Here is a 23,705-nt window from a genome sequence, read left to right on the forward strand (position 1 = left end):
CCAATCTATACGCACGATGCTGGCTATTCCATATCTAACCAATACAACGATGCTGGCTATTCCATATCTAACCTACATGCACGATGCTGGCTATTCCATATCCAATCTATACGCACGATGCTGGCTATTCCATATCTAACCAATACAACGATGCTGGCTATTCCATATCTAACCAATACAACGATGCTGGCTATTCCATATCTAACCTACATGCACGATGCTGGCTATTCCATATCTAATCTATACGCATGATGCTGGCTATTCCATATCCAATCTATAAGCACAATGCTGGCTATTCCATATCCAATCTATACGCACGATGCTGTTCACCTAATTTAGAACTACTAACAATTAAGTGTCGCCCTTTTTATTTACCGAGGGAAATCTCTGCTATTCTCATGGCAGCAGTCTACATTCAGCCACAAGCTGATGCAAACGCTGCACTGAGTGAACTTTACAGTGAGGTCAGTAAACTTCAGAACCGGTATCCCGAGGCAGTTCCTATCATTGCGGGAGACTTCAACCATTGTAGTTTAAAGAAAGTATTGCCGAAATACTTTCAACACATCTCCTGTCTGACAAGAAATGGAAAAACTCTAGATCACTGCTATACAACAATAAAGCACGCCTACCGTGCCATTGCTCGGCCGGGCTTCGGCAAATCAGACCACATTTCCATACTCCTACTTCCTGTTTACAAACAGAAGTTAAAGAGCACACCCACAACAGTAAAAACGGTGCAAAGCTGGACAGTGGACACAGAACTACAACTGCAGGGCGGGTTGGAAATAACGAACTGGAGTGTTTTCAAGAACCCAGACCTGGATGTGTACGCAGGCCACGTTACTGGATACATTAATAGACTGGTGGATGAATGCATTCCTACCAAGACTGTCCGTTTATTTCCTAACTGCAAACCATGGATGAACTCAGACATCCGCAACAAACTAAGAGAACGGCGTACTGCTTTCAAATCAGGGGACACCGAACTCTACAAGAAGGCCAAGTATGACCTCAGAAAGGCTATCAAAGCAGCAAAAAGAGACTATAAGAACAAACTAGAGTCTCAGTACGGCAGGGGCTCTGACGCCAGACGCATGTGGCAGGGACTAAGGGCCATCACCAACTACAAGGGGAGCTCAGCGGGAGTCACCAACACCGATCCCTCCCTACCAGACGAACTGAATACTTTTTATGCTCGCTTTGAGAGGGAGAACACTGAGCCGGCCATCAAAACCCCCAGCCATCCAGAGGATTACACATTACAGCTGACTGAATCCGAGGTCCGGAGAACCTTCAGGAGGGTGAAAGCACGGAAGGCAGCCGGCCCAGACGGGGTTTCACCCCGTGTCTTCAAGACCGGCACAGACCAGCTGGCTCCTGTGTTCATGGACATTTTTAACATCTCATTGCAGCAGTCTGTTGTACCAGTGTGCTTCAAGGAGACAACCATTGTGCCATTACCTAAGAAGACCAAGGAAACAGGCCTCAATGACTATCGTCCCGTGGCTCTAACATCCATAGCCATGAAGTGCCTGGAAAAGCTGGTCATGACACACATAAGCAGCATCATATCCGATTCCTTGGACCCGTTCCAGTTCGCATATAGGGCGAACAGGTCTGTAGACGATGCCATCTCCCTAACACTACACACTGCCCTAGACAGGAGGGACACTTACGTCAGACTGTTGTTCATTGACTACAGTTCTGCATTTAATACTATTATTCCCTCCAAGCTGGTCCTGAAACTGAGGGACCTAGGCCTGGGCACCCCCATCTGCAATTGGATTCTGGATTTCCTGACTGGTAGGCCTCAAGTGGTGAAAATAGGGAACAACACCTCATCCACTCTGGTCTTCAACACCGGAGCACCACAAGGCTGTTGCCTCAGTCCTTGGCTGTACTCTCTGTTTACACATGACTGTACAGCCATACACAGCAATAACCGGATTATCAAGTTTGCCAATGACACCACAGTAATTGGTCTGATAAGCAACGATGACGAGACGGAGTACAGAGATGAGATAGTCCAGCTGATGAGATGGTGCAATGACAACAACCTTGCCCCGAACGTTGGCAAGACTAAGGAGCTCATCGTGGACTTCAGAAGCCACCGAGGGAACCATCGCCCCATCAGCATAGGCGGGACACCAGTGGAAGTCATCAGTTGCTTCCGATTCCTGGGACTGCAGATCTCTGATGACCTGGCCTGGAACCATAATACTGAGGCTATGCTGAAGAAGGCACACCAGCGCCTCTACCCTCTACGGTGCCTGAGGAAATGCGGCATAAGCACACAGTGGCTTGTGAACTTTTACCGCGGCACCATAGAGAGTGTCTTGACGAGTGGTGTCAATGTGTGGTATGTTAACACCACTGCACAGAACAAGAAAGCCATCCAGAGAGTTGTGAATACAGCAGAAAAGATCATCGGGTGTGCACTTCCGTCCATCGAGGAGATCTTCCAGACCAGGTGCCGGAACAAGGCCCGCTCCATCATCCAGGACCCCAATCACCCTGGGCACAAACTGTTCTCCCTCCTGCGGTCCGGACGTTGGTACCGCAGCATCCGAACCAGGACCAGCAGGTTTAAGAACAGTTTCTATCCACAGGCAGTGCGCCTACTGAACTGCTAATCGCACTGCCCCATATATTATAGTTATATGTTTATGTAAATATATATATTATACTTATATTACCATATATTTATCATATTACATTACTATTATTTCCAGTGGTAATTGAGGCTTTTTTGCACTATTCATCATATCCCGCAACTTGGACTGTTATTGCTATACTTTTTGCTTATTTGCTTATTGTTTTTATTTATACTTGTTTTATTTTTTGCTTTTATATTTATATACTTGTATTGTGGGAGTGAGTGGGGAGTCAGCATTCCATTGTACTAGTTACATATGGCAATAAAATGATCTTGAATCTTGACTATTCCATATCCAATCTATATGCACGATGCTGGCTATTCCATGTCTAATCTATACGCACAGTGCTGGCTATTCCGTATCTAACCTACATGCACGGTGCTGGCTATTCCATATCTAATCTATACGCACAGTCCAGGCTATTCCATATCCAATCTATACGCACGATGCTGGCTATTCCATATTTAATCTATACGCACGTTGCTGGCTATTCCATATCCAATCTATACGCACAGTGCTGTCTATTCCATATCCAATCTATACACACGATGCTGTCTATTCCATATTCAATCTACACGCACGGTGCTGTCTATTCCATATCCAATCTATACGCACGACGCTGGGTATTCCATATCCAATCTATACGCATGACGCTGGCTATTCCATATCCAATCTATACGCACGATGCTGTCTAATCCATATCCAATCTACACGCACGATGCTGGCTATTCCATATCCAATCTATACGCATGGTGCAGACTATTCCATTTCCAATCTCTACGCACGATGCTGTCTATTCCATATCCAATCGATACGCACGATGCTGTCTATTCCATTTCCAATCTATACGCACGATGCTGGCTATTCCATATCCAATCTATACGCGCGATGCTGGCTATTCCGTATCCAATCTATACGCATGATGCTGTCTATTCCATATCCAATCTATATGCACGATGCTGGCTATTCCACATCCAATCTATACGCACGGTGCTGGCTATTCCATATCTAATCTATACGCACAGTCCAGGCTATTCCACATCCAATCTATACGCAATTGCTGGCTATTCCATATCCAATCTATAAGCACGATGCTGGCTGTTCCATATCCAAACTATACGCACGATGCTGGCTATTCCATATCCAATCTACACGCACGATGCTGGCTATTCCATATCTAATCTATACGCACGAAGCTGGCTATTCCATATCTAATCTATAAGCACGATGCTGGCTATTCCATATCAAACCAATACCACGATGCTGGCTATTCCATATCTAACCTACATGCACGATGCTGGCTATTCCATATCCAATCTACACGCACGATGCTGGCTATTCCATATCTAATCTATACGCACGAAGCTGGCTATTCCATATCCAATCTATAAGCACGATGCTGGCTATTCCATATCCAATCTATACGCACGATGCTGGCTATTCCATATCCAATCTATACGCACGATGCTGGCTATTCCATATCCAATCTATAAGCACGATGCTGGCTATTCCATATCCAATCTATAAGCACAATGCTGGCTATTCCATATCCAATCTATATGCACAATGCTGGCTATTCCATATCTAATCTATACGCACAGTCCAGGCTATTCCACATCCAATCTATACGCACATTGCTGGCTATTCCATATCCAATCTATAAGCACGATGCTGGCTATTCCATATCCAAACTATACGCACGATGCTGGCTATTCCATATCCAATCTACACGCACGATGCTGGCTATTCCATATCTAATCTATACGCACGAAGCTGGCTATTCCATATCCAATCTATAAGCACGATGCTGGCTATTCCATATCCAATCTATACGCACGATGCTGGCTATTCCATATCCAATCTACACGCACGATGCTGGCTATTCCATATCCAATCTATACGCACGATGCTGGCTATTCCATATCCAATCTATACTCACGGTGCTGGCTATTCCATATCCAATCTGTAAGCACAATGCTGGCTATTCCATATCCAATCTGTAAGCACGATGCTGACTATTCCATATCCAATCTATATGCACGATGCTGGCTATTCCATGTCTAACCTACACGCACAATGCTGGCTATTCCATATCCAATCTACACGCACGAAGTTGGCTATTCCATATCCAATCTACACGCACGGTGCTGGCTATTCCATATCCAATCTACACGCACGGTGCTGGCTATTCCATATCCAATCTACACGCACGGTGCTGGCTATTCCATATCCAATCTACACGCACGGTGCTGGCTATTCCAAATCCAATCTACACGCACGGTGCTGGCTATTCCATATCCAATCTACACGCACGGTGCTGGCTATTCCATATCCAATCTACACGCACGAAGCTGGCTATTCCATATCCAATCTATACGCACGGTGCTGGCGATTCCATATCAAATCTATACGTAGGATGCTGGCTATTCCATATCTAACCTACACGCTCGGTGCCGTCTATGCCATATCCAATCTATAAGCACGCTGCTGGCTATTCTATATGCAAACTATATGCAGGAGCCTCTCTTTTTTTACTTCCAGTTTTGACTGAGATTTGCAGTCTTAACGTTTCCCTACAATGTATCACTTCAGCGCCTCTACTGCCAAGAACACAAGCTGTTTGCAGATCATTCCTAATGCCCTTTTTGGCTCTACGCCCTCCCAGGAAACACTTGATAAAAGACCTGGCAAGACTCCTCTTAGATTTTTCCTTTCCTGCAAGGAGACCTCCCACTCAACAGCCTCGCTGCTGAGCGGTGCAGATTTAGAACTGAGTGCATATTGGATTGAAGCTGCATCCCCCTCCTGTTCCAGATCGGTCAGTGTTCGTATTCCAGTGCTCACATTATAGAAGCCCCATCATTGCATTTGGTTAGAATTATCCATTGTTGGCAACACAATCAACTGTGGTGGTCTAATCTCTCACCTTAAAAGCAAGAAAAACACAGCGTATTGGTCAAAGCTACATACAAGCCTTTCGCCGAGTGAGGGACAGAGCTTCTTTCCTGAGAAGGCACTGATATTTTTCTGAATAATGTGCACTCTTTTGTGGTAACAGTGAAACTGGGCAAAGTTGACAGCAACTCTATGGTCTCGGAATCACCATTACCCAATAAAAGAGTCAACAAGAAAATACCACATTACTTTAACAGCAAATCTGTTTGAGTTCCAGATCTCACAAAAGTATAAATAAGTTCAACCATTTTGTTATTTTTTTTGTTGGAGAGCCACAATTATATCTGTATTTCAATGGGGTCAAATGATCTAGAATTGGGAAAGTTGATCGAATATACGTGGAAGATTGAAAACATTCACAGTGGTATAGCTGTTGGGGCGATTATTGAGTGTGCATTACCTGCTCTTAGCTGAGCCACTAGATGGAGCACTAAGCATTCCACCTCACTGAGGGAGGGGGAAAACTGGCAGAGCAACATTCCCAGCAGAAGCGGCAGGACCACTTATTCCCAGCAGAAGCGGCAGGGCCAGTCATTCCCAGCAAAAGAGGCAGGACCACTTATTCCCAGCAGAAGTGACACTCCCAGCAGTTGGTGGAGGAACAGCTGCTTTATACCGGCCCTGTTGCAGTTGGGATTCACGATGTCCGTGAGCAGAGTCCCAGAGCTTATACTGCCAAATCTGACTACTTCATCCCAGTGGCTGATCACAAAAAACTGGATGTACGATTCTTGCTGCCAGGATAATCGAACAGTGTAAATGTGGAGAGCCAGCTCACGGGTACCAGACCCTTCCCCAAATCAGAACTACATAAAAGAGGTTAAAGGCAGATGACAGGTTCATGGACTGGACCGGACCAGATCACCACCCCTCTGCACCCAGGTGTCTCAACCTCTCAGGCTACCAGGGGTACTTGAAAAAGTGAGAAGGAAGTCAGTAATACTGATTTATTTTACATTTTAACCATGGATTTCTTCTATTCATTGATGAATGGCACAGTGTAATGGACAACTTAAAAAAAATTTTTTTGCTTGCAAGCAAATAATTTGTCTATTCCATGGTACTGTATTGATGGTAACATTGGCAACATGGCTGACAGCTACCATCTATGGCTTCACCCTTTGCTTGCCTGCTTCTTTTTTAAAAAGTGAGACATCCATGATTCTTTTCATACAAAATTGCCTGAGCAGAGAGCACTTATCAAACAGATGGTGCTTACAGTGAAATAAGCAGAGGTCTGTCACCATGAATGCAGCCAGTCTGCATATTTAATCACTGCGGAACCTTGTCTACCTGCAGCTGCCAACCGGTAATCCAATTTTACTGATAAATGTGGCAAGAGACATGAACTGCAATAAAGAGCATCTAACTCCATCTTCCTGCAGGGCGTCTTTTGATGAACATTTAGGATGGAAGCTGTAGTTAGTAGAGAGAAAGAGAGAGAGAGGAAGGAGAGAGTTTGCTGTGTGGCCTACATGTGTGGCAGCTGCATGCATGCAAAACACACTCTGTTCTCGGGTTACTCACTTAATTCTACAACTGTCATTATGTTGCTATTGATTTCAGAAACTGGTGCCTACACAGCATTACTTCAGGTGGAGCTGAATTAAGATAGTTATCATGCATCAACGTTGATTCAAAAGCCTCGAGAATTTCCTCTTTTAATCACTCGTGATTTTATTTAAGAAATCATTAAATCTGAATAGGATAGTCACCTATTGAAGACACCGGACCAGGTTTGACCGTCCGCCCCAGGCTATTCTCATGTTCTTTTTATAGTACATAAAAGGCTGCATTCAAAGACAATCAGAACACACAACAAAATTGACCAAAGTCGAGGTGCACCAGGTAACAAGAAGAAAAGTGAGGCACAGGGAGGGAGAGAGTAGTGTACATAGAGGCTTAACTACATTCAAAAGGAGGAGGAAAACAGCAGCTATTTCAGGTGAGCTAACATCTTTCCTCATCCATTCACTGTGGGGAGGCACTTTGTGGAAGGTACTAATGTGAAGCTGAATGGGAGTATTGATTTCCACTGTGTTGAACACGTATATTTCATAGGAGGACTCTTGAATTCCAACCTGAAAATATGTACTTTTGAGCCCTGATTTTATCGCCATGCCCAATGAGAATGTGAAAATATTGTCAGCGTGGCACTCACCGGACAGGCTACACATGCGCCCTGCATCATTTTAACAGGTGCGCTATGGCCAGTCAGAGGCCCTCGACCCAGACAGGTGAGAGTTTCAAGGACATTCAAAAGTCTGATGACGTCGTTCAGACCCCAACGACATTTTAAGCTGCAGCAGGCTCAGAAGAGGATTGAAAAGGTCAAATTATTTTATTGTTTAAAGGTTTTCTTGTGGGCCAGGAAGAGCCCCGGCATTCCCACGGTCCTCCATTTTTTCACTTTCCTGGCCGGGGACAGTTTCCTTGGGTCCCTGGCAATGGCCTCCTGCTGCTCCTGCCCGTCCGTCGGCCTGACATTATTGGCGCCATGTTAAAATGGCCCCGGGCCTCAGGTCAGTGAGCCGAGCAAGCCTGACACACACCTCACTTGCCCCACCCGTGCCCCGAGTTAAAATCGGGGCTTTGATGTCCATAGGCAGCAGCCTGTGCCCTGGGCATAATATGAGATTAGCACATTGAACTTTTTCTTTAGATTGAAGGAGTTCAAGACCTGTAAGCCCAGGATTGTTCCCATGAAATGCTCTTTGGCACCATGTATTAGTGCAAGGACTACCTTCCTTTCCTGACTTGTTGGAAAAGCAATAGTTTCAGCAGCTCTATGTTGCAAGCTCTGTGAAATGAGCACAGCTGTCTCAAGCACGCCAGCCGCCTGAATCTTGGGAAGCCCCATGAAGCAAGATGAGAGCCTCTCTCACAAGCTGTCTGGTTAGACAAGGCCACGTTCATCTGAAAACAACCAAATGAGGTCCTCCGCTGGCAGATTTGCCAGTACTATGGCAGCACATCCGTGCTGGGGTGTGATGTCGGAAAAAGCAGCCAGGGCAATTTAATTTCTGGGCACTTGCTGTCCTTTGTGCCTCCATCTTTTGAATCTGGTTGTGGTATCCTGTCTCCCTCTTCCAGTAAAAAAGGGGTTTTGTCTGCCCCAAAAGGCAGGGTATCAATTGCCAGTGCTTTTTAAAGCCTTCCAAAGCCGATTCTATTCATCAACAAAAATACATTTCCTGACTAAAGAAACCTCTAAAAGTTTTCCCTCTAAATCAGTAGGGACTCCAGATAACCTGAGTCTGGTATATAGGCACAGCAGTGCACCTTGGGCTGTCTAGGATGTCAACAGTGAACTGTTACAAAGGCTTTGCTATTTGAGTAACAGTATTCACATTAACTGGAGAACCGACTCAAGTGATGCAGGGGATTGAGTTGCGGCAATGCTGATCTGTGCAGGATACGGAGTTAAATTCCACCCAATGGGCCTGATGGGAATGCGGTCTTATGGGAAGCCTACTTTACTTGCAGACATTTGCCCAGTTTGGGATACATCCCACATTTACTCTAAATGTGCAACAACACAGCTAGGGAGGCCACAATAGGCTGTGTGAAAAAGACCAATACCAATGGACCACTGAGCTATTGAAAACAAAAAAAACAGAATGGCATTGACGTGGTACTGAATGGTAAGGGTAAGCATCCAGGTGAAACAGACTAGGTTAAGCTTTTGAGAATTCTCCCAATCTGAATCTGAAGGCTAAATTGTAAGACTTTAATGACGTGCAGGGGAATCGCCTGCTGTGGCCTTTTTAAAAAAAACTCGTTCATGGGATGTGGACGTTGCTGGCAAGGCCAGCATTTATTGCCCATCCCTAGTTGCCCTTGAGAAGGTGGTGGTAAGCCGCCTTCTTGAACCACTGCAGTCTGAGTGGTGAAGGTACTCCCACAGTGCTGTTAGGGAGGGAGTTCCAGGATTTTGACCCAGCGACGATGAAGGATCGGCGATATACTTCTAAGTCAGGCTGGTGTGTGACTTAGAGGCGAACTTGGAGGTGGTGCTCCCATACGCCCGCTGCCCTTGTCCCTCTAGGTGGTAGAGGTCGTGGGTTTGGGAGGTGCTGCCCAAGAAGCCTTGGCAAGTTGCTGCAGTGCATCTTGTAGATGGTACACACTGCAGCCATGGTGCTCCGGTGGTGGAGGAAGTGAGTGTTTAAGGAGGTGGATGGGGTGCCAATCAAGCAGGCTGCTTTGCCTTGGATGGTGTCGAGCTCCTTGAGTGTTGTTGGAGCTGCACTCATCCAGGTAAGTGGAGAGTATTCCATCACACTCCTGACTTGTGCCTTGTAGATGGTGGAAAGGCTTTGGGGAGTTAGGAGGTGAGACACTCTCCGCAGAATAACCAACCTCTGACCTGCTCTTGTTGCCACAGTATTTATGTGGCTGGTCCAGTTAAGTTTCTGGTCAATGGTGACCCTCAGGATACTGATGGTGGGGGATTCGGCGATGGTAATGACGTTGAATGTCATGGGGCTGTGGTTAGACGCTCGCTTGTTGGAGATAGTTATTACCTGGCATTTGTGTGGCGCAAATGTTACCTGCCACTTATCAGCCCAAGCCTGAATGTTGTCCAGGAACTTGAATGGATGCTCTCGCTAATGAACTGGTAAGGGTAGGAATTGGTACCTACAGCCTACTCCTGTTCCTATGCTATTATGTTACCTATACTCCTTAGCATACTTTACCTTTTGTCTGTAAATCTATATCCACAACAGTAATAATCTAGAAATCTCGGCTTCTGGCTTGCCTTTCTTCTTAATTGTTGCTCTTTTTCTCCACAATCTATACATTGGCCTCTCTCAAGCAATATACTGACCACAGCTCTTCACGTTGAAATGATTGTGTTGCAAGCAATGTTCCCCATAAGCTGCAGTGCCTCCTGCGCGGCGTGCCTCCCCCAATGTGCGGCCCATGCAAATCTTTGCGTATGCACGGTATCTACAATAGAAAAGTCGGTGAGTGGTCTGCACGGGACCTTGCAGATGACTACGCCACTGCGCAGCTTAGCAGGAACATTGGTTGCAACCCATACTTAAATCCAAGGAATAAATAACACTATTTGCTCCTGAAACAGGTGCAAGCTTATTTCTTGCTTTACAAGGTTGTAAGGGACCAGACCAACATTTACCCACCACAATCCTCTCACCCAACCAAACTAACAAATATTAGGTGCAGACTTGCTCCACACCAGGGACTGAAAAAAGGCAAAAACTGTCTGAAATGGCAGTAATGATTACACTTTTGTACACATTTATTTAATGGAACTAGCAATTCTCAATTGCACCAAATTCAGAATTTTATAAATTAATTCAATCTTAATTTGCAGCAAATTGTATTTTTGCTGTGAATTGCCTGATCAGCCACACTTAAGTGGGACACAGACACATTGCAGGAGCAAGTTGCGAGTAGTACATAATGTGGAAAACTCTTAAAGAAGTGTGCATAGTGCCTGGCTAATCTTATGGTATGAGGACAAAACGTTGAATGAAAAACCCACTGAAGAGCAGTGCTGAAGTTTAGTGTATTGGTTTGGCTTCATCATAACTGAACTTTTGAAAGCCCATTTTCAAAGGAAGTACACTATGTTACAAACTCTTCTACTTTGTTTCATCTCCTGTTCACATACAATATGCTAGACTTTCATGTGCAACAAAAACACCAAAAAGAAATCAAGACATAAAGGGATAGGACAGGGTAGAAAGAAACAGGACTGCTTCCTGTGGTTGAGGGGGTCTAGAACAAGGGGTCATAGATATAATATTAAATTAAGAGCTTTAGGTCAGAAAGCGGAAGATTTTTTTTTATACAGTGGGTTGTGAGGGTGTGGAATGCACTACCAGAGTTAGTGATTGAAGCAGAGACCATTTCAGCATTTACGGATAGGTTAGATGAATGATCAAAGCAAAGGGGAATAAAGGGACCTGGGAACAGTGCGGGCACAGGAGATTAAAACTACAGCTCATGTGTGAGATAAATACCAACACGGACTAGTTGAGCCTCTTTGCATTCTCCTCACAACTCACAATCCCACCTAGTTTCGTGTCGTTAGCAAACTTGGAAATATTACACAGGAGATACGGCACAGAAACAGGCCATTCGGCCCAATCAGTCCATGCCGGTGTTTATGCTCCACTCGAGCCTCCTCCCGTCTTTCCTCATCTAAATCTATCAGCATTACCCTCTATTCCCTTCTCCCTCATATGTTTGTACAGCCTTCCCTTATTTGCATCTATACTATTCGCTTCAACCACTCCCTGTGGTAGCAACCACTCCCTGTGGTAGCAAGTTCCACATTCTCACCATTCTTTGGGTAAAGAAGTTTCTTCTGAATTCCCTACTGGCTTTCTTCGTGACTATCTTATATTGATGGCCTTTAGTTATGCTCTTCCCCACAAGTGGAAACATTTTCTCTGTATCCACTCTATCAAAACCTTTTATAATTTTATAGACCTCTATTAGGTCACCCCTCAGCCTTCTTTTTTTCAAGCGAAAAGAGACCCAGCCTGTTCATCCTTTCCTGATACGTATACCCTTGCATTTCTGGTATCATCCTTGTAAATCTTCTCTGCACCTTTTCCAGTGCCTCTCTATCCATTTTATAATATGGCAACCAGAACTACATGCAGTATTCCAAGTGTGGTCTAACCAAGGTTCGTTACAGGTTTAGCATAACTTCCCTACTTTTCAATTCTATCCTTCTAGAAATAAACCCTAGTGCTTGGTTTGCATTTTTAATGCCCTTGCTAACCTGTGGCACAACCTTTAGTGATTTGTGTATTTGTACTCCGATATCCCTTTGTTCCTCTACCCCACCTAGACTCGCACCCTCCAAGTGATAAGTGACCTCCCTATTCTTCCAACCAAAATGTAACACCTCACATTTGTCTGTCACTACACCTTTTTCTAACGAATTATTAAATATGTGTAGTAATGCCTCTGCTATCGCGTCCCTAGATTCTTTTAAAATGCGTGGACCAGGAGGTTTTATTCTCTTAAGAGTTTGATCAGTTTATTTAATATATCCCCTTTTTAAATTTTAAATGCACTTATCTCATTACTAATCTCATCATCCAATGTCATGTCCACCGGTTCTATCTCCCTGGTAAATATCGAAGCGAAATAATGATTTTGTGGCGGAGCCACCAAAGGACTCAGAGCGGTTGTATATAATTCCTTTAACAGCAATGTAGTTACTGTCTGTGCCTGTACCTTTAATTACACTGTTTGACTGTACAATGTCTAGTTACCTTTACAGCGCGGTTTCAACGTGATGACATCATGCCGTTAGTCACGGGATGCCCCAATGGCGGGAAGAGCGTCATGACGTCAGTCTTCTGACCAGAGGATCAGTCCTCGTGGAGCCCTCAAGGAGAGTAGACCTGTTATTGATGTGTTCTAGCAGTTTCCAGTTTAAACTCGTTTCATTTCATTGAAGTTCATTATTTTAATTGCCTGAGTCGAACTCAGTCTTTTTGATAGGAACCTCCGTTCCTACATTGGTGACCCTGACTTTTACAAACGATTTTCGTGGAAGATTCGACATGGACACGAACGCCGTCACGCTGAAACTGCCACAGTTCTGGGAGCAACAACCAGACGCCTGGTTCATCCAGGCTGAAGCCCAGTTCGCCATTAGGAACATCATCGCGGATCAGACCCGTTATTATTACGTGGTCTCCGCCCTCGACAGCACAACTGCATCACGGATCATCAGCCTCCTCGGTAGTCCTCCTACTGACAGCAAGTATGATGCAATTAAAGCGCGGTTGCTTCAGGTTTTCGGGCTATCAAAGTCGGAGCGTGCTCGCCGGCTCATCACGCTGCCCGGCCTCGGGGACTCCAAACCGTCCGAGCTCATGAGCCAAATGCTCACGCTCTTGGGTGCTGAACCGGAATGTCTCCTCTTCCAGGAGCTTTTCCTCTATCAACTGCCCGAACAGGTTCAGGCTGCCCTAGCCAGATCCGACATTACAGACTGCGCCAAGCTTGCGGCCGAAGTCGGTAAGATTTTCACGGTTACCCAGCAGTGCTGCGCGGCCATGAGGCGCCCACCCCCCACAGACGCGGTTCCGGCTTCTCCTACAGCGGGCTGGTGCTCCTACCACACCCGTTTTGGCGCGAAAGCACAATGCTGCCGTTCCCCCTGCAGTTTTTCGCCCAAAAAAAAACCAAGAAAGCGCAGGCGGCGTCCCTGGCGACAGATGACCAAGTCTAACGGGCGTTCCGCGGTGGCGATGGCCGTCGGTTCTACGGGGAAACTCCTCTATATCACCAATTCCCTCTCGGGCCGCCGTTTTCTTTGTGACACCGGGGCGCAGTGTAGCATTCTACCTGCGTCGAAGTTCGACATGCAGACTGGGAACCTAGGTTTTTCCCTCATGGCGGCTAATGGCGCAGCAATTCGAACGTTCCGAAAGCGGCGGGTCGAAGTCTGTTTTGGCGGTCAGCGCTTCTTTTGGGAATTCGTCATGGCTACAGTCTCACAGGCTATCCTAGTGGCGGATTTTCTGTGTGCCAACAGCCTACTAGTCGATGTCCGGCACCGCCGGCTGATCAACGCGGCCACCTTCCACTCGATTCCGTGCTACCACGGTACCTCCGTGGCGCGCTCCATTGCCTGTGCTTTCCCTCCTCCAGATGACTTCACGCGGCTCCTTGGGGAGTTTCCGGAGCTGACAAGGCCCACCTTCTCCTCTTCGGCGACGAAACAAGGTGTTGAACATCACATCACCACTACTGGCTCCCCGGTTTATGTGCAGGCTAGAAGGCTTGAACCCAGCAAGCTCGCAGCTGCGAAGGCGGAGTTCGACGCGATGGAGTGGCTCAGGATCATTCGGCGATCCAATAGTCCCTGGTCCTCGCCTCTCCACATTCTGCCGAAACCAGGCGGCGGCTGGCGGCCATGCGGTGACTACCGACGCCACCACTCCGGATCGGTACCCGATCCCGCATATCCAGGATTTCTCGGCTCACTTGGTGGGAAATTCTATCTTCTCTAAAGTCGACTTCGTCCGTGGATATCACCAGATTCCAGTGCACCCACAAGACGTCCCGAAAACCGCAGTCATCACCCCTTTTGGCCTCTTTGAGTTCCTGCGGATGCCGTTTGGCTTAAAGAACGCAGCACAGGCGTTCCAGCGTTTAATGGACTCCGTTCTTCGAGACCTGCGTTTCATTTTCGTCTACCTTGATGACATACTCATCGCCAGTGCCAGCAAGGAGGAGCACATCTCCCATTTGCGTTCCCTCTTTACGCACCTCAGCCAACATGGCTTAATCATCAAGCCGGCCAAGTGCCAGTTCGGCCTGCAACAGATCGACTTCCTGGGACATCGCATAACATCGGACGGCGCCATCCCTTTGTCGACGAAGGTTGAGGCGGTTACTTCTTTCCCGCGGCCGTCGACAGTCAAGGCCTTGCAGGAGTTCCTGGGGATGGTCAACTTCTACCACCGTTTTGTCCCCAAGGCGGCTCAGCTCATGCAACCTTTGTTCGGGGCCCTCAAGGGCAAGTCCGGTAAAGATCCAATCAGCTGGACAGCTGAGATCGTCCAGGCGTTCGGCGACACAAAGAATGCTTTGGCCAACGCAACCATGCTGGCGCACCCACTTCCAGGTGCTACTATCGCCACCGCCATCGGTGCAGTGCAAGAACAGTGGGTCAACGGCACGTGGCAACCGCTGGCGTTTTTCAGCCGTCAACTACGAAAGAATGAAAAAAAGTACAGCACCTTCGATAGGGAGCTACTGGCCCTTTTCCTCGTCATTCGCCATTTTCGGTTTTTATTGGAGGGGCGTCCCTTCATGGCTTTTGTCGACCACAAACCCCTTACGTTCGCCATGGCCAAGACCGCCAAACCGTGGTCCGCTCGTCAACAACGTCACTTGACGTTCATTTCCGAATTTACCACGGGCATTCAACATGTGTCTGGTAAGGACAACCTGGTGGCAGATTGCCTCTCCTGTGCGACGGTCCACGTGGTGCACCTCGGAATCGACTACGCCCTCATGGCTGCAGATCAGGCCTCGGACTCGGAGGTCCAATCATATAGAACCGTTCCCTCTAGCTTCCAAGCGACAGACGTCATCTTCCAGGCCGCAGGTGCCACGCTCCTTTGTGACGTTTCCATGGGATTTCCTTGACCTATCGTGCCAGTCGCATGGCGCCGGAAGGTTTTTGATGCCATACACGGGTTGTCGCATCCGGGGATGAAGGCTTCGCAACGGCTTATGTCGGCCAAGTTCGTCTGGAAAGGTATGCACATCGATGTCCGTGACTGGGCTAATACCTGCGTTGTATGCCAGAAGGCCAAAGTCCAGCGTCATGTCAAGGCTCCAGTGGCTGCGTTCACTGTTCCGGAGCGTCGTTTCGACCACGTGCATGTGGATCTCGTGGGGCCGCTTCCGCCTTCTCAGGGTTATACTCATCTCCTTGCCATATTGGACCGCACCACTAGGTGGCCAGAGGCAATTCCTTTGGTTTCCACCACTTCGGCAGACGTCGCTAGAGCTTTCATCTCCTGTTGGGTTGCCCGTTTCGGGGTACCGGTGGACATCTCTTCTGACCGCGGGCCGCAATTTTCCTCAGAGCTTTGGAACGCTGTGGCTCAGGGGCTCGGTACCAAACTTCATCGCACCACCGCCTATCATCCACAGGCAAACGGCCTTTGCAAGCGATTCCACAGGTCGCTTAAAGCCTCTCTTCGGGCCAGTCTTCAAGGCGCAGGATGGGTGAACAGACTCCCATGGGTCCTGTTGGTTCTTCGTGCGGCGACCAAAGATGACCTACAATTGTCTTCAGCTGAACTCGTCTATGGCCAGCCGCTCCGTGTACCAGGAGATTTCCTCCCTTCTCCAACAGAGCCATGGTCCGCCTCCCAGCAACTCGTTCGTCACCAGGAAACGGCCAGATGCTTCGCTCCGATACCTACGTCCAATCATGATTTGCAGAACTCCTACGTGCCACCGGGACTGAAGGATGCGGAGTATGTCTTCATCCGCCACGATGCTCACCGAGATCCGCTCAAGCCCCCTTACACTGGTCCTTTCCGCGTCATCGAACCAGGAGACAAATCCTTTTCGGTCGACGTCGGAGGGAAGCCGGATCACATCTCGGTGGACCGCTTGAAGCCGGCTCACCTGGACCTGGACCACCCTGTCGTAGTCGCTCAACCACCCAAACGTGGCCGACCGCCCGCTGCTGCCGCACCAGATCAACCAAAGCCGCCTGCCAACTCGACCGCGCTCGCTGCGCCTGCTCAGCCACAACCGACTGCCAACTCGACCACCGGTCGTCAACTTCCTCTACCAGGGTATCGAAGTCGATCGGACAGGCTTGTCAGGCCTCCTCCTCGCCTCACCTTTTCTGTTAAAGACAATTCTGGGGGGGGCGCATGTGGCGGAGCCACCAAAGGACTCAGAGCGGTTGTACATAATTCCTTTAACAGCAATGTAGTTACTGTCTGTGCCTGTACCTTTAATTACACTGTTTGACTGTACAATGTCTAGTTACCTTTACAGCGCGGTTTCAACATGATGACGTCATGCCATTAGTCACGTGATTCCCCAATGGCGGGAAGAACGTGATGACGTCAGTCTTCTGACCAGAGGATCAGTCCTCGTGGAGCCCTCAAGGACAGTAGACCTGTTATTGATGTGTTCTAGCAGTTTCCAGTTTAAACTCGTTTCGTTTCATTGAAGTTCATTATTTTAATTGCCTGAGTCGAACTCAGTCTTTCTGATAGGAACCTCCGTTCCTACAATTTAATATTTCTGCCATCTCCCTATCGTTACCTGTGGTATTGTCCTGTCCATCCCTTAATGGCCCTATTCCCATCCCAACCTTCCTTTTTTTTATTAAATAACAACAGAAAATGCTGGAAATACTCAGCAGGCCAGGCGGCATCCGTGGAGAGAGAAACAGAGTTAACGTTTCAGGTCTGGGACCCTTCATCAGAACTGGAAAAAGCTGGAAATGTAACAGATATTAAGCAGGTGCAGAGACAGGGGGGGTGGGGGGTTTAGGAACGGAGGAAGGAATTGAAAGAACATGCTGTGAAAATGTTGCAAATGGGAATGGCAAAATCATACTGCATGAAAAATGGGGGCAGGGATTATTATCTGAAATTGTTGAACTCTATGTTGAGTCCGGCAGGCTGTAAAGTGCCGAATCGAAAGATGAGGTGCTGTTCCTCGAGCTTACGTTGAGCTTCATTAGAACAATGTAATAGGCCGAGGACAGAGAGATCAGAGTGGGAGTGAAGCGGTGAATTAAAGTGACAGGCGACCGGAAGCTCGGGGTCATCCTTATGGACTGAACGGAGGTGTTCCGCAAAGCGGTCGCCCAATCTGCGTTTGGTCTCCCCAGTGTAGAGGAGACCACATCGTGAGCAGCGAATACAGTATATTAAATTGCAAGAAGTACAAGTAAATCGCTGTTTCACCTGGAAGGGGTGTTTGGGGCCCTGGACAGTGGGAAGGGAGGAGGTAAAAGAGCATGTGTTGCATCTCCTGCGCTTGCACGGGAAGGTGCCAGGTGAAGGAGAAGGGCTGTTGGGGGTGATTAAGGAGTGGGCCAGGGTATCGCAGAGGGAGCGGTCCCTTCGAAATGCTGAAAGGGGAGGTGAGGGGAAGATGTGTTTGGTGGTGGGATCACGTTGGAGGTGGCGGAAATGGCGGAGGATGATCCGTTGAATGTGAAGGCTGGTGGGGTGAAAGGTGAGGACAAGGGGAACCCTATCATGGTTCTGGGAGGGAGGGAGGGGAAGGGGTGAGAGCAGAAGTGCGGGAAATAGAATGGACACGGTCAAGGGCCGTGTCAACCACAGTAGAGGGGAATCCTCGGTTGAGGAAAAAGGAAGACATGTCGGAAGCACTGGTATGGAAGGTGGCATCGTCAGAACAGATGCGGCGGAGACGGAGAAACTGGGAGAATGGAATAGAGTCCTTACAGGAAGCGGGGTGGGAGGAAGTGTAGTCCAGGTAGCTGTGGGAGTCGGTGGGCTTGTAGTGGATGTTTGTCGAAAGCCGATCGCCAGAAATGGAGACGGAGAAGTCAAGGAAGGGAAGGGAAAAGTCGGAGATGGACCATGTGAAGGTGAGGGAAGGGTGGAAATTGGAAGTAAAGTGAATGAACTTATCTAGTTCAAGGCGAGAGCAGGAAACGGCACCAATACAGTCATCGATGTACCGGAAAAAGAGGTGAGGGAGGGGACCTGAGTAGGACTGGAACAAAAAATGTTCCACATATCCCATGAATAGGCAGGCATAGCTAGGGCCCATGCGGGTTCCCATAGCAACACCTTTAACTTGGAGGAAGTGAGTGGAGTCAAAGGAGAAGTTGTTCAATGTGAGAACAAGTTCAGCCAGGCAGAGGAGGGTGGTGGTGGATGGGGACTGGTTGGGCCTTGTTCAAGGAAGAAACGGAACGCCCGAAGGCCATCCTGGTGGGGGATGGAGGTGTAGAGAGATTGGACGTCCATAGTGAAAAGGAGACGGTTGGGGCCAGGAAACTGGAAACTGTTAAAGTGACGGAGGGCGTCGGAAGAGTCGCGAATGTAGGTGGGAAGAAACTGGATAAGGGGAGAAAAAATAGAGTTGAGATAGGAAGAGCTAAGTTCCGTGGGGCAAGAACAGGCTGAAACGATGGGTCTACCAGGGCAGTCCTGTTTGTGGATCTTGGGAAGGAGGTAGAAGTGGGCTGTGCGGGGTTGGGGGACTATGAGGTTCGCGGCCATGGAAGGAAGATCTCCAGAGGAGATGAGGTCAGTGACACACTTGGAAACAGTGGCTTGATGTTTGCTAGTGGGGTCTTGGTCCAGGCGGAGGTAGGAGGTGGTGTTGGGAGAGTTGGCGTTCAGCTTCCGCACGGTAGAGGTCGGTTCGCCAAACAACAACAGCACCACCCTTATCAGCACGTTTAATGATAATGTTAGGGTTGGATTGGAGAGAACGGAGTGCTGCAAGTTCAGAGGGAGGTAGGTTGGAGTGAGAGAGGGGAGCAGAGAAATGGAGACGGCCGATGTCACGTCGGCAGTTAGCAATTTGCCATTCCCATTTGCAACATTTTCACAGCATGTTCTTTCAATTCCTTCCTCCCCTCCTAAACCACCCCCCCACCCCCCGTCTCTGCACCTGCTTAATATCTGTTACATTTCCAGCTTTTTCCAGTTCTGATGAAGGGTCTCAGACACCAAACGTTAAATCTGTTTCTCTCTCCGCGGATGCTGCCTGGCCTGCTGAGTATTTCCAGCATTTTCTGTTGTTATTTCAGATTTCCAGCATCCGCAGCATTTTGCTATTATATTCCTTTTTTTATTGATGTGCCTGTAAAATATTTTACTATATTGTTTTATGTTCCTTGATAATTTAATTTCATAGTTCCTCTTTGTCTTCCTAATTGTTTTTTTGACTTCTCTCCTAATCCCTTCGTACTTTCTCTTATCATGCACTCCTCTGCTGTCTATGTACTTAATGTATGCCTCTTTCCTTACCCTCAATTGTTTCCGTATGTCTTTATTCATCCATGGAGTCTCATTAGTTTGTTCTTTCCTTTTAGTGGAATATATTTTTCCTGCACTCTGTTGAACACCGTTTTAAATGTTTCCCATTGTCGTTCTACATCGTTGTTTGCCAATATTGTTGCCCATTTTATCTTCCCAAGTTCTATTCTAAGCCCCTCAAAATCAGCTTTTCTCCAATCTATTAACTTGGTTTTTGTCATTCTTATGTCCTTCTCTATTGTCATCTTAAAGCGTATTATATTATGGTCACTATTGCCTATATGTTCCCCTAGTTTTACTTGAGCAAAAAAGGTCACAATAATGTCACTAACTCACCATAGCACCTACTTAAATCCCAATTTCTCTCCACTTCACATTCCCCAACCCATTCCATGCTTAAGCACTTCATCCACACCCAGGCTTCTGCCAATTCTGCTCTGTAACCAGCTGTTTGGAGGTGCACGAGAATCAGCCCACCCTGCCCTGATGACCATTCTAATATTGTGTAATTACCAACAACAGAGTCATCCAAAACTTTGGAGTTCCATCAGGGAAGTTAACCAATAGTGATATTGCTCTGTTGTAGCAGTGCAATCAGTAGAATACTGGTCTCCTGCCTAAGAAACTGGAAGTCCTGAGTGTTATGTTCATTAATAACTAGACATTCTTATTATGAACACAGCTAGCTTCTAGCTAGTTATTTATTCAGTACACGTTCTCTAGGTACAGTATCTGTAGAGGCTTCCATGTGTGCTCCTGTGTGCAGGCTGCCATCTTGACTGTTGCCTTCTGGGTAGCCTAGTGCCTCATGGGTAATGTAGTCTTAAGCATACTGATTTCTTCTCGCTTGGGAATCTGGTAGTGTTCACGTTTTATGTTTGCATTTAAGTCCTTTGGATCCATGCATATTCTTAGATCATTGTTCTTTTTCTTTACACATACCATGGAGTTAACCCAGTCTGTTGGCTCTTCGACTTTCCTGATGACTCCTAGTGTGGTCATTCTGTCCAGTTCATTCTTGAGCCGGTCACGCAGGGGTGCTGGAACTCTTCGTGGAGCATGTACCACTGGCTGAGCATCCTGCTTTAGCTGGATCTTGTAAGTGAATGGTAGAACTCCAAATCCTTTGAACACATCCTGGAAATTATTCACTACAGAATCCACCGAGTCATCTGGTCTGCTTATGGCACCGTTTATACGGTAGACTCTTTTGACCAGTTCTAAGTCCTCACAAGCTTTGTCACCCAGGAGTGAATCAAGCCTTTCAGCCACAACAGAAAACATGAGATGATGCACTTTGTCTTTGACTGTCACTTTAAGTCTGCATACACCGAAGCTATCTATTTTCTGTCCATTATAGTCCTTCAGTAGTACTGACTTTTTCTGTATTTTGGGCTTTTCTTTCATATTGTTAATGTCACTCATACTGATTAAGTTTGCTTTTGCCCCAGTGTCCAGTTTCAATGTAACTAATGCTCCATTTATCTGCAGTGGGATCATCCATTTGTCCTCTTTTACTGCATTAACTTTATGTTCAGCATTGTCTATTTCTGAGGGCTGCACATTTTCTGTATCTTTTTTGATATCGTCACATGACACCATTCCTACAAAAAATGTCTCACTTACATCAGTGTCCTCAATCGCATTAACTCGTTGCCCTTTCGTCATTTTTACTTTTGAAAAGCATTGTTTGGCAAAGTGATTCTTTCCATTACACTTTGTGCACATTTTTCCAAACGCTGGGCATTGTCTTAGCTGGTGTTTGTAACCACAGCGTTTACAATTAAAAATTTCATCCTCCGATTGCTTTTCATTTCTGTTCTGCCCACGTTTCTTCCCCTTGTAGGACACAGCACCGACAGCAGCATTATCACTCATTACATTCGCATCATTATTGATTTCACTGAAAGTCTTCGCGTGATTTCGAGCTAGCTCGCTGGCTTTGCATATTTTCACTGCATTTTCCAAATTTAGTTTGGTTTCTCTCAACAGACGTTCCCTGACTTTTTTATCATGAATACCAAACACAATCTGGTCACGAATCATGGATGCTTTGAGCTCAGAGAAATTACATGTCTATGCTTTCAGTTTCAGATCAGTTATAAAGCTAACAAAAGTCTCATTTTGTTGCTGTGTCCGAGAACGGAAGATGTATCTTTCATACGTCTCATTCTTTTTGGGAGAGCAATGTGCATCAATTTTTTTTAGCACATCTTCTAATTTTTCTCTGTTCTCCGCTGGATTAAATATAAATGTATTAAATACCTCTGTCGCCTGTGGGCCTGCAACCGTAAGCAGCAACGCTATCTTCCTTGCGTCTGGCTTCGTACCGAATCCGATGGCTGCAATGTAGAGTTCGAATTGTTGTTTAAAAATCCGCCAATTGTAGTCGGCATTTCCCTCGAGATTCAAACCTCCTGGTGGCTTCAAATTCTCCATGTCGCTTTTCACAATTTTCAGCAGATCTTCACCACCCTGGTACCATGTTATGTTCATTAATAACTAGACATTCTTATTATGAACACAGCTAGCTTCTAGCTAGTTATTTATTCAGTACACGTTCTCTAGGTACAGTATCTGTTGAGGCTTCCATGTGTGCTCCTGTGTGCAGGCTGCCATCTTGACTGTTGCCTTCTGGGTAGCCTAGTGCCTCATGGGTAATGTAATCTTAAGCATACAGCTATATACAGCTCTACACAGCTCCACCTAGTGTCCATGCTATTGATCACTACACTGAGCCTAAGGTTTGGATGACCATTGAGTTTTGGCCACCTCAGTCAAAGTGAGTTGTCAATCTGCCAGAGAATTGAGACATTCCACTTCAGAGGGGAGAGGAAAAATGGTCACTGCTCCGCTTGCCAAACTGAATAACATGCATCTGATAATCGTAGGGCAACCTGGAATTGTGCATCGACTCCTGCTGGACACGAAGATATGTAATGGACTTGTATCTTAAAGGGGATCAAGTCAGGATAATGTCAAAATAAAAAAATATAATCTAACATCTATACTTAGAGGTTAAGGATGACACCATACATACAAAAAGTACACTGGACTTGCTGGAAAAGCTGCCACATAACTTTCACATTAACACAACTCTTAAGACCTCTGGAGGCCTGAGGGCTTGACATTCACACATGATTTTTTATTGTCCAAGTGGTTCATACAACAGTAGTAAATATAACATTTAAATCACTGCAACATATGCAATTTTTTAAAATGGTAAATGAAAATGAATATGGCAACTCGTAGCTTTCATTTTATCTAGTAAATAATGAAGACAAACATACCTTCGCCTTATCTTGCTTGAAATTGCTATTGAAGAGCTGTGTCAAGGTTTCAAATGTTGTAGTTAGTGGCAGCATGAACAACTCAAATTCATCCTCATCCTCACCTTAAGTATAAAATAAAAAAGAAAAGAAAATGTTTTCTGACCATAAAAATTATATTAAGAATATAAAGACATGAACTTCACTCTGTTCAGTCTGTAAATAATTTTACCATTTTGACGTCTCCCAATCAGCATCAGGGCCAATCCAGATGTCCGTCTATTCTTAAATGTTGACATGATCTC

The 23,705-nt window shown here is 46.5% G+C and overlaps 1 protein-coding gene across 1 annotated transcript in view; it reads right to left on the bottom strand.

Moving 5' to 3' along the window:
* LOC147113758 (ran-binding protein 17-like) overlaps nucleotides 1–23,705 on the bottom strand; it is an 815,149-nt gene that overhangs the window by 266,495 nt on the left and 524,949 nt on the right. Inside the window, exon 15 of the mRNA XM_085995069.1 lies at nucleotides 23,422–23,525. Within this exon, the coding sequence (XP_085851195.1) occupies nucleotides 23,422–23,525 (104 nt within the window). The remainder of the gene's footprint in view (nucleotides 1–23,421; nucleotides 23,526–23,705) is intronic.

This window comes from Somniosus microcephalus, chromosome 8 (genome assembly GCF_052327205.1).
Source record: "Somniosus microcephalus isolate GS21.2 chromosome 8, FLI_Smic_1.0, whole genome shotgun sequence".
Taxonomy (NCBI): domain Eukaryota; kingdom Metazoa; phylum Chordata; class Chondrichthyes; order Squaliformes; family Somniosidae; genus Somniosus; species Somniosus microcephalus.